The sequence below is a fragment of the Thunnus maccoyii genome, chromosome 5 (assembly GCF_910596095.1).
Source record: "Thunnus maccoyii chromosome 5, fThuMac1.1, whole genome shotgun sequence".
NCBI classification, from domain to species: Eukaryota; Metazoa; Chordata; class Actinopteri; order Scombriformes; family Scombridae; genus Thunnus; species Thunnus maccoyii.
The window spans coordinates 28,833,457-28,845,652 of record NC_056537.1 but is presented as its reverse complement, the minus strand read 5'-3'; the positions used below and the strand labels follow the sequence as shown (position 1 = coordinate 28,845,652).

Genomic DNA, 12,196 nt, shown 5'->3' with positions numbered 1-12,196 from the left:
AGATGCTGCTCATCTCATGTCACTCGAAAGAGAGTATGGAGAAACAAGAGTGCTGTTCATAACAGATGTAGGTTGTGATTCAGGATTTTCTTTCAGGATATGATGAAACATTTTAGAGAAAAATCATGGATATTTAAATATACCCATATTATCACCTTATTAAAGTTGTCGTGGTAAGCATGTTACCAAACATTGCCTATTTACACATCTATCAAACACAAGTAGCACTATTAGTATCATTTGCAGCCAGGTTTCTGTCAACCTGATGCCTTTAAGTCCAGTATTCCCTCTTCTTTTAGCTCTGTTTTGGTCTCCGATAACTCCTGAGAAACTTAACTGGCTGTTTAGCTGCTAAATGCTCTAGTGGCAGGTAGTGCACAGTGGGTTACCAGAACTTTTTTGCTGACAGACCTGGCTGTTGTGACTGGAAACAAGGTTGATGGGGATTGCAGAACAGAAAACCAAAACAACGAGCTAAAAGAGGCTAAAAACTCTGCGGAGCTGAGGGTAACGGCAGAGTCAGGTGATAATTATCTGTGGGTTTGTTCGTACAAGTAACACTTTTCACAGTACATTTACTCATCTGCTCTATTGTTAGTATAAAAATAATGGTCACTGCAGGTTTAAGTATGGTGGGGAAAATAAATCTTGAAACACATCTGCAGACCTGTATTCCTAAATTGCATCCACATCCAAAATGCATTTGAAAAGTATATATAAATATAAGTATATATAAAAGTATATATAAATATATATACTTTTCTGTCTGTGTAAGTATATGATTTAGAGAGCAGGTAATAACTGAGAATAGCTTATAGATGAGCAAGTACATACTTAACATAATTGCAGTTACATAAATGTAATTTTTCTCACAGCATATTTAAGAATACTTAAATATGACAATGAGTAGGAATCCCTTACAACCCATTGTGACTGGCAGGATTTACGATGCAGGGTGAAGGGTCAACTTTAAGAGTGAGTGAGCTCATGGGCATTACAGGAAGTTCATCACTCCAGCCTGACCCTCTTTTCACGGAAATACAGACAGGTTTGTGCTGCCTCCTAAGGCAATGCACCATCATTTAACTGCCAGACCATAACCACTGCCTGAATTCCTCTCACTCAGCTGGACTGACTGCTTTGATCAGGCATTTGCACAATCCACCAATTCAACTGATTTCACTAAAGTGGATCATCAAATGCAGAGAGACACATGATTTATATAGCAATTTGAACTAGTCTGACTGTTGAAACGTAGGTTAATACAAGCCATCAAACTCTCCTCTTGGCTTCACACAGCTTGCTTTCAAGCAATAACTCTGCCATAAGCCTAAAATGCATAAACCATCTGCCTCAGGAATTTTATTAAATTTGCAGAGACATGCTGTCTGAATGATAAAATGACCAAAACTGTTTTTTTGTGTCCTCTACATTTTAGTATTGTTATCAGTTTGTCTGAACTTTCATCAAATACAATCCTTATCAGAGTTCTCTTAGGAAATAAATCTCATGCAAATTGCATTCCTATTGTTGAGTTAATGTCAGCAGTGACTAATAGACCTTATGAAACCTGTATGAACCCTGTCCCCAAACTCTCAAGATCAATGTAAAATTTGAACACAAGTTGAATGAGATTAATCCACCATTTATAGGCACAGAAAAGAAGGCATTACATTCTTGCCAAGAAATGTTGAAACCTACTTTTTGTTTAGTAATTTTATTTATGTGCTGACAGAAATGTGTATAGAATATAGTTTGGATCTATTGATTTTAGCCACATTAATGGTGTGGCTATAGGGATGGCAGTGTTGGCCTATTGGCTGGTTTGTCCACCACTTTGGTCAAGACTCAGGATTACAAACTATTGGATTGATGAAATTTGGTACAGACATTTATGTTCCCTAGGTAATGTGTCTGATTGACTTTGGTGATCCTGTGGCTCCACCATAAGATTGACATTTTGGTTTTGAGAGAAATGTTTGAAGTCATATTTGGCACAGACATGAACATTTCCACAGGAGGAATTATGATACACATGTTGATGCCCCTTATCATGCTAAAATTTGCTAAACTAAGATGTTGAACATGGCAGACATTTTACATGCTAAACATCAGCATATTAGCGTTATCATTGTGAGCATGTCAGCATGATGATGTTTGCACCGCTGTGCCTAAAAGTGCAGTCTCACAGAGTTGCTAGCATGACTTTGGCTATTTGATCATCACTTGTTGTATTTCATCAGTTTTATTTGACACTTTTATATTAATATAAGAAAGCGACTATGAAAAGTCTGACACAATTTTCCTTGTGCAAATGAAAAGTTGACTTCATAAGAAAACACACTACCTCTCCCTTCCCCCTCTATCTCTCTCTGAGCTTTCACGGTTTTGCTACCTTGCTGTCTGTACATGATCACCATGGCAACGGAGAACTCCCCACATATGGAAATGAAATGCCCCCAACAGGAGTAATCTAGGAGCACAATGGGAACATTGAGACAAGGGTTTATAGAGATCTTATTACTGCTCCAAACATGTTAATGGTTTTGGGAGATAATACAATATCCCCCTAATAGTCCTCACTTGGGAAGCTTTGAGATAATAATGAGACATTATTTCCCAAAACACAGTGCAGGCTTGACAGTGAGTTGAAGGAGTAGAAATCTCAGCCCCTGGCAAAGAAGTTCCTGACTCATGTGTGTTAATCACCCTATCCACCCCCACTATGGTCATTTAGTGCTGCGGGCCATCAAAGTCTTACTCATAACCTCCTTAAACTCCCAGTGATACCAAAAATAGCCAACAATTTTGAGCCTCCACATAACAAAAAATGTCCTTCTACAGTGTGGGCAAGGTTTTAGAATGTGACTATATTTGCTTTTTTGTTTGTTGCTGTGGTTTCCCTTTTCTATTTCTATATAAATCCAAGGTTCAGGGTGTTTAAACTTAAATATAATAAAGTTTTTGTCCTTAAAGTTTCATCTGTTTTACATCTTACTGAACATTCAGTCTTAAATCTGTATTAATTGACCAGCTAGGCACTCACTAGCTGGGCTAGGGTTTAAAGAACTGACCATGAACCGCAATGTCCCTAGCTCATGTCAGGAACATGTTGTTATTGTTCCCCATCTCTCTCCATCCCATTGTCTCTTGTCAACTCTCTATGTAATAAGGGTATAAAATGCCCTCCCACCCCAAAATAAAAATACATAAAATAAAAACACTGACTGGTGCAGCTTTAAGGATTTCATGACAAGCAACATTTTTTGCTGATGTCAACGCTGCAATTGCACTGCTTTTATTAAAAATATCATTTCGCAATTAGTTTTTTGTGGGACAGATATCAACTTCTTCGTGTTTAACCACTCATAGGCAAAGATCTGATCTGAAAATCTCGTCTCAAATGTTGTGATTACATTTAAATGTCAATTCAGCACTGACAGAGCAATGACGGGGTAAGATACAACCACCGCTCATGCTGCTAAATGACATCAGGAATGTATGTCACTTTCATTTCATTCAATTTATCATAGCAAGACTAGGCTAAGTCGAAATAATTGCTAATGGAACCGAGAAGCTGCAACACACAACAATCCATTAGTGTTAAAAAGGAGAAAAGGGGTTTATCCTCTCTGGCAGCATGCTCAGCAAATTTCATTCATTTTTAATCCTCTTTTTCAGTAGTCACCAAGATATCCTGCTGTGAAATAAAAAGAGTTGCACTGCATTTTATATAATATAAATACAAAAAACTAGACAGTCTACTACTCAGGTAGACAAACACTGCTGATCAGGGTAATTGAACCATTATTTAGGCTTGCCTGTGTTTAGTCACATCTAATAAAGAGCTGAGTCACAAAACGAGTCACTGTCTACCAGTTTCTGGGCAGGGCAGTGTATTCCATAGTCTGGCAGAGACCTCTGCTTAACCTGACCCCTGACCTCACAATTCAAAGACCTCAAATTTAAGACTAGAAACCCAAGACAGGCATTACTACAACTGCTCTAATACTTTAAGTGTTAAAGCCCTCCAGACATGTTTTAGGACACCTAGAAATACTCTGCTCGGAATAACATAAATTAAAATAATTTTTTGTCTGATGTTGTTTTTCCACAATAAAGTTCAGTTAACTAGTTAAAAGTTCTTAAAATTAAATCTAAAAATCCAGAATCTATGAATATACTAATATTTCACAGTAAAGTCCATTCTCAGTGAACTGGAGGTTTGAAGTTTCTACATCACACTTGTATAAGTTTCATATTGGATCAGGATTGGCTTGAAACTAGTTGTGATGTCACAAATCATGCTCATAGGTAGATGCCTTAAACTCAGATTTTCAGTGAGCAGAGAAACTCCGTCATGCAGACGAATGTGAAAACAGCCTTCTAGCATCAAACTCTGCACATACTGTACATCATTCTGCACATTGAAGGCCAAACATCCAAGTGAAGTAATAATAGGAAAAACACATTTTTGAGGGGAGGGCATCTTTAAGGGGTAATGTTTGCTTCCCAGAATGAGCCATATAACCCTCATTCATGATTAAATCCTCAGAGATTTCACCGTTGGATATTTTTAGGCAGGAGTAATACAGCACCTTGGATGAATGATTTGTCAAAAGAAGGAGGAAGCAGATGAGGATGGTCCCCATCTGCAAGTCATATAATGTTATTTATCACCTCGATCATATGTGTGGACTGACTGACACTGACTTAATGTGTCTAATACATCCTGTTCTCAGCAACAGCGAGCCTGAATCAGTCTGAGTGCTGACAAAGATCCACACATGTAGAAGTCTTTCCCACATAATCACCTGATTAGACCTCTGACCTGAATAAAAAAATGTACAATAAAAATCTGATTCTGACTTATATTTGGTTAAATGATTGATAAAAAACTGACTAAAATTTGCTTTCCAGGAACAGATGATGTCCCCAAGCTGGATGGATAAATGGGGTTATTTAAGGTACAGTAAGTACTCTGGGTTGGGAACAGAAAACATCCCTCACAGAGTTTCATTGTGTAAATATATCAACGAAACCGGTGCTCCATGGAATCCAGCTTCCTATTAGCCGTTCCCTACAGTTCACTGCACACCTTAATAACCCATCTGATAAAAAGCATCACTCCTCAAACTAACAGCGGTAAAGGACGTTCTTGTGAGGAAGCAGGTGGTACAGATGCAGCACGGGACCATTTTTTGTCAAACTAATGGGATGGCGGGACAGAAATGGGTCACAGCATTGCTTAGGAGAAATTGCCAGTCAGGCTCTGTAATGGAAATGCTGTAATCTTGCTGGTCTGTGGTATGAGGTACATTTATAGCTATCTGTGGCCTACATAATAACCCTAAAAATATCAGGTTTGTGTGAAACAAAAAGATTTTGAAAATGCTGCTATTCTGGCAAAATGTTTGGAAAAACACTGGAGTATAGTTGTTATAATTTCAAGAACAATATTACTGTTCTACATTCCTAAAGTTACTGGAAGAACTTACTGTATGTGCTTATTTAGAAGGGGATACCTTCTGAACAAAAATTTTAGGAAAATTAAGTAACACTGAGCTTGGTTCGTTCTTGATCTGGAAAAAAGCAGTTTTTCATAATTATCATCCCAAGGTCCACTGATTTGGTGTTTTCCTGAAGCCTTCAGCCAAATTGCATGACCTTCATCAGCATTTTTTCAGTGGTAATGGAGATTGTCTAGTTATCATCACACGGCCAAAGTATTTAGTATTTATTTAGAATTATTTTAAAATAAGTCCCTGCCTGCCAGCCTGTATCAAATATTTTTGTAGAGGCGGAAAATCCTCAAATTTTAATAGTTTGCGCTGTTGGAGGGTTTCACGGCCAACTCTGGGTCACCCTTAGGCCCTTTTTGGTCATGGAGATTAGAGGTTTAAACTAAGAAACAGAGAGAGAGAGAATGAGTCATGGATGGTGAAAACAGGAGAGATGTTCATGAAGAGGATGGGTGTGGATGGGGTTTGTGAAAGAAATTATTTGCATAGGGAGGCACAAGACTGACTGAACAAAAGATATGGAAGGATGGAGGAAGGACTGAAGTATCAAATGTCTTTATTATTGTATTTTTACTTCTAAAGTCTTATTACTTACCACTTTCTGGTGAATACCAGCAAATATCATTTAATTTTAGTACATTTAGTTGCGTATGGGTTACTATTCATCTTCAAATGTAAGTCAATTTTACTGACTGCAACCTCAATAATGCTATTAGGCCTAATGTTTGCCCACACTCATGATCCCATTCAAAGTTCTGACGGTAGCTGATGGTAAAGTGCGACATCTAGTGGTCAACTTTTGAACAGTTGTTAAAATATGAATTCATCGAAAATTAAATTAAAAACCTTTCAGCCAAAACACATGAAACAAATATTTTATCCAAGGAAATGAACCTGACGACAGTAACACTGCAACCTGGAGAAAGTTCGATGTTGCTTTCACATGCTGACAAAATGTTATAATTGCAATGACCCATCAAAATTTTACTGAGGTGACATTTATGAGATGAAGAGCGTGAAAGCTATCAACTAACAAATCGGTATGGGTTATGTCTCTTGAGTCATTCATGTAAACAATTGTTTGAATTGGTAAAACCTTGCATGTACAGCTTTTAATTTACAAAGATGATGAGTTTAGTGTGTTGTTTTCTAGAAGTAAAAATGTTCATCTTCCTTTTGCCACAGTAATTGTACAAGCTAGTTGTGTCTTAAATAAAAAGATTTGACACTGTTATTTATCTTACATATATATATATTTCAATGATTTCTCTTCTGTATAAAAACTTTATGGCAAAATAGACCAGGAATGGGGTTGTTTCTTTTCATTGACTCCAACTTTGTGACGTACTCTCTCTAGTTGTCAGAAGTCGGACCTTTCGAGAAGCAGTGAATACAACATTAACTCGAGGCGGCACATGCGGTCCCTTTGAAGTTGACTTTGCCGGCTGGACTTGAACCAACTTTTTGAGGTAATTATTCAGTTATTGCATAAAAGGTTTTGTATAATGATGTATCATGTTAGAGCCTGTAAATAGGTCAAAATAACTTGTTCAGTATAACGTAGTCACCTTTACGAACCGCGAAAAACGACAGAAAGTTACGCTAAACCTGTCAGGTCTTCAGAGGTTTTGCTAAAGCTAACTGTAAAAAGTTACAAAATGTTACAAAAATGTAATAATTGTAAATAAATGCAACTAATATCTGCAACTAATATCACATCTTCAACTTGACACAGTTACATTGTTGCACTCCATTTGTATTTAACAACCTAAATCGAAATGTTGCCACTTTTCTGTTAGCAAAAAAGTTTTTTTCGCCATTTTTTGTTGCTTACCACTGTCAAGTTGTTAATCACTTCATGACAAGAAAGTGTAATTAAAAAAAATTACGAGTATCATACATGAACTTTGACTAAGTAAACTATATAACACATTTTACGAGGCTATGCTGCTGTTGCATGCAGGGATTGTACTTCATCTTTGAAACCCGCCTACACATTTTGGATTAAAACTGTAATTCATACAAAATGTGTTATCATAGATATCAGTGCTATTTTAAAGTCAGTGGAGCTGTTAAGGGTATTTTGCACATGCCCTCTGACTTGCCATCCTATTAACATATTCAGAACAGTCTTTACTTCACAGAGCTTATCTTTACAGAGGCAGTGCACATTCATCATGTCTGCCTTGATGTTAAACCATGAAAATGATCAACAAAATAGTTCTATTTAAAACCTCATTACAGAGCACACCAACACAAACTCTCAACAAGTCTCAAGCAGTTATGAATCAAAGACTTGCTCAAACACACACACAGTCACAACTGAAATGTCTGCAAATACAGATAACAGACAAAGCAAAATGATGTTTCAAGCAAGCAAATACATAGAAGCAGATACTAAGGGCAAATATTAAAGCATCTATATAAACAGACGGGTGACAAATTAAAAGTAAGATCTGACTAAAGGAGAGGGGAAACATATTGAATGCAGGAACTTCCAAACAGGACACGAGGGGCCACTGAATGGTTCGATGAGTATGAAAATGATGTGAATCGTATGATCTAGCTTTCACAGTCACCAGGTCTTAACCCAGTTGAACACCTGTGGGAGATTTTGGGGCAATTTGTTAGACAGCGCTCTGCACCACCATCATCAAAACACCAAATTCAAAAAAAATGATCCATCAAAAAAAATCCAATTACAGGTGATGCAACTATAAAGAAGACAAATCAAACGGGCATTACTTATAGATCAGACAAAGTAACATCCAAGTAGACAGCGAGTAGAGCCACTAGATAAAAGTGACAGGAAAATACCGCAGGAGAAAGCAGTAGTATTTGTGGTGGCATACATGATTGCTATCATCAGTTTTTATTTGTGTCTAAAGTTACAATAAGTTGGCCAGTTGTATTGTAAGTTATAACTAATGGCACATTACCATTTTGTTTTGGCTCAGAGCTTGTTGGTCTGCTATGTAGTAAGTTTACTGCAGTTCAATGTTTTGGGAAATAATGCTTATTCGCTTTCTTCTCATCACTGTGAGGTTTCCAGGCAACCAGCAGAGACACCAGGAAATTACTGAACCCGGCCAAGAAATAGTCTGGCACAATAATCCCCACTGTAAAACCACAGATTGACTTTTTCACTCTTTGGTGAAACAAACAAGATATAGCATGTTGATGAATGAGTTTTAGACTCGCTGGTAGGCGACAGAGCCAGGCTAGCTGTTTCTCCCTGTTTCCAGTACTGTATGTAGCGCTTAAAAAACTATACACCCTCCTCTCTCTGTTGCACAGACTCATGAGTGACTGTGAGGAGGCCCACTTCTTTTGGGAGTCTTGGACTTCACCTGTGAAAAGAAAAAGAAAAAAGGAATCAAAGAAGAATAATAAAGGCCAAAAATGCAAAAACAACATAACCATGAAGACAACTGAGAGCGTCCAGAAGAAGAAGAAGAAAAAGAAAAACCCCAAATTCAAAGAAGCAATGGAGAGAAGAAAGGACAAGAAGAAAGAGAAGAAAAAGAAAAAGAAATTGTCTCTGGATTTAGATGACAGCTTTGTATCTATATGTGGCAGCAGTGCTACTGTACCTACTGCACAAGCAAAATCTGAAGCATCGAATCTGAGAAGCAGCACTGAGAAGCTAAACCCTGATCAGCTGACTCAAGACTCCAAGAAGAAAACCAAAAGAAAAAAGAAAGTGATGTTCGATTTATCACCCGGCTACATTCAAGCCAAACGTCCTAAATTCGTCTCTTCATCTCCGCAGTCACCCAGTGAGAGCATCCTCTCGGGGAACGAGGCTGTGAGAGATGGTGAGAGGTGTTCGCAGGTGACAGACTCAGGACAGAACCAGGATCAGCCACATGATAATGACTCTCAATGCAGCGGTGACAATATGAACAGCCAGGACCTGTTTATCACCCAGAAGACGTTCAGAGGATCCCCCTCCTACGCTTCTAGTGGTGAAGCCAGCGACAAAGCTGTTATTACAACTCCACAAATGTTCACACAGAGAGACATGGAGCTATCAGAGGGGCCACACAAAGCAAATAGAAATCCCAAAAAGGAAAAATGGCCTTTTCAGACATGGAGAGAGTTAAACCTCACTGAGGAGAAAGACGTGTCATGTCCTTCTCATGCAAGGCCCAATGTGGTGAATCCTTACCTGGACAAGCCGATCGTGGTGAACACATCCCTTGATGTTGCAAAATCTAAGAAACATTCCTGTACTTTAAACCAACAGGCCTTTTCATGCCTTCCCTACACACATGAACCATCCTTGCTTCCCCTAATATCCACAGCAAGCGCTTCCACCCAGACAGAAAACCTCTTCACCACTGAACTCTCCTCCTACCTCAACTTCTGTCAGAAAAGTAAATCCACTGTAAGTTCTAAGGACTTGAAACCTTTGGACCTGAGCCTGCCGCAGAGGGTGAGAAAAGACCTCTGCAGCTGTTTGTCAGTGAAGATGTCAGTGACTGAGCTCAAAGATGATGAAGAGAAGTGCGGTGACAAGAAACCGTCATGCTTACTGAAAGACCATGGTGCGTGGCTGTCCTGTTCTTCAGAGGTGAGGAAAGAGCCTTGTGGTCCACAGCTTAGGTCTGCCAGGGCCAAGAGTAAAGCTGAACCCACCCCAAGCCCCCAGTCAGAGTCAGAGCTCAAGTCTGCTGACACGACAACCTCCAGCGAGGACAACGAGCCCCCCTGCCGAAGCAGCAAGGTGGACCTGACCCAGGTGACACCAAACAAGATCTGTTTTTTTTTTCCTGGAGATTTAGAGGTTTAAGCAACCAGAGAGGACTTTGAATTGTACAGTTAAAAACATACACATGGTTAGCTGATATTAATATATTTGAGACTCACTGTATTTTACTACATTTATACCAACAAATAGATAAATGATTCAGTTTTTCTCCTCCAGAATTTTTGACCCCTTTGAGTTTATAGAGGAGAAACACCTACATTTGGTTTATTGTGTTTTTTTTCTCTCAAATGTTTTTTATACATCTCAACTGAATTCTTTGTGGAAATTTGTCTTAATAATGCGAGTATATGCTTGTTTCCATGAAGGTAATTAAAGGACAGATTCACAGCATTTCATTTCTGTCTTAAAACAATATTCAGTAGCCCAAATGAACATTGAAACATGTTTTTCTTGGTGTAATCATTCCTCCTGTTCATACTGACCATTAGAAGATCCCTTCATAATGCACTTACAATGTAAGTGATGGGGGACAAAATCCACAGTCCTCCTTCTGTGCAAAAATGTATTTAAAATTTTATCTGAAGCTAATATGAAGCTTCAGTCGTCCAAATAACTCAAATCAAGTAGATATTTTTCATCATTACAGTCTTTTTAGTGCCAAAGTTCCTCTTTTTGTTACTATACTTCCACCGCAGTTCATCAGGGAAACACTGTCTGAGGAAACACAAAGAGGGAGTTTGATGCTAAAAAGACTGCTCAGACTGCTGAAGCTTCATATAAGCTTCACATCAACTTTTAAATGCATTTTTGCACTAAATGACTGTGTGGACACACTGTGGATTTTGGCCTCCATCAATTACATTGAAAGCACATTTGAAGGGAATCTTTTAATGTCCAATATGAACAGGAGGAATGATTACAGCGAGGAAAAACCTCTTTCACTGTTCATATGGTCACCTGACTGTTGTTTTAAGACAGACTTGAAAAATTGTGAACCTTTCCTTTGAAGTGCATGTCACTGTTCAATAAGAAAACGACTTTTTGTTTGTCTTCAGGTCAGAGCAGTCCAGATGAGACTCAACGAGTCCTTCTTTTTCAAGACAAAGGGAGAAGGACAGTCGCCCAGACCAGAGTCCCCACTGATGAAACTGGCTCAGGGCAGAAACATGAAAAGCAGGAAGGGACACTGTGGTTATATGAAGATTTGTGGACAGTAACCTGTAGTTATCATTAGGCTGCCACTTTCTTCTTGACAACATTTAATATCTGGAAGATGAGTTCAGTGTTTTAGTAGCTTGGACTGAAGAATACCAGGTGTCAGATTAGCAGGTTAATGTAATTCAACCCTTAATGCGGTGAAGTGCCTTTGAGCAGACGGGTGTGATGTCACTGTCAGGACATTCAGTCCCTGTATGATATACAGTGGACAGCTGCAGCACTTATGATGGACGTCGTCTTTCACAGTCAACACAAATTCTATCCCGAAATGAACTTTGTGGAAATAAAAAACACATTCCTTATTGTATAAGTGACAACTTTCTGTATTAGTCAATTGTTTTAATTTTCAAGATTTTAACTTTTCTAGAATATTGTTGGTTTAAGGTTCATCATACACACAGTTCTGTGTGATTCACTCATTTATATATAAGTTTCAGTGGCAGATCTTTTTTGAGTGTTATCAAAAACTGTAGACATCAAATTGTAGTTCATAGCTGTATGAAAATCAATTAAAGTTGATTATAAAGGAAGAGTGGTCCACTTATTGCAGTTAGGAAGATACACTTTTTTGCAAATTATCGAGTAAAGTTACATTTTTGAGTTGTTCACCTATATTTCATTTCCATGTGTAATATCCCATGTGACATAAACAGTAAACATTCCACTAGAAGAAGCTCACTGTACCAACAAGTGTTGATTTATTTTACTTTGACATTTATATATCTTGCCACCAAGTTGCACA

At 38.2% G+C, this 12,196-nt stretch overlaps 1 protein-coding gene across 1 annotated transcript; it reads left to right on the top strand.

Moving 5' to 3' along the window:
• Positions 1-6,417: 6,417 nt before the first annotated feature.
• LOC121897147 lies at positions 6,418-11,984 on the top strand. The gene is made up of 4 exons (XM_042411462.1): positions 6,418-6,562; positions 6,880-6,991; positions 8,820-10,266; positions 11,292-11,984. The coding sequence occupies exons 3-4, from the start codon at positions 8,824-8,826 to the stop codon at positions 11,451-11,453; spliced, it is 1,605 nt and encodes a 534-aa protein (XP_042267396.1). The 5' UTR covers positions 6,418-6,562; positions 6,880-6,991; positions 8,820-8,823; the 3' UTR covers positions 11,454-11,984.
• The last annotated feature ends 212 nt before the right edge of the window (positions 11,985-12,196 follow it).

What these genes read in the sequence shown, in the direction of transcription:
- LOC121897147 (XM_042411462.1), top strand. Translation starts at nt 8,824, where the DNA reads ATGAGTGACTGTGAGGAGGCCCACTTCTTTTGGGAGTCTTGGACTTCA. An exon ending in GCAAGGTGGACCTGACCCAG is followed by an intron (nt 10,267 to 11,291) that starts GTGACACCAAAC and finishes GTTTGTCTTCAG; the next exon opens with GTCAGAGCAGTCCAGATGAG.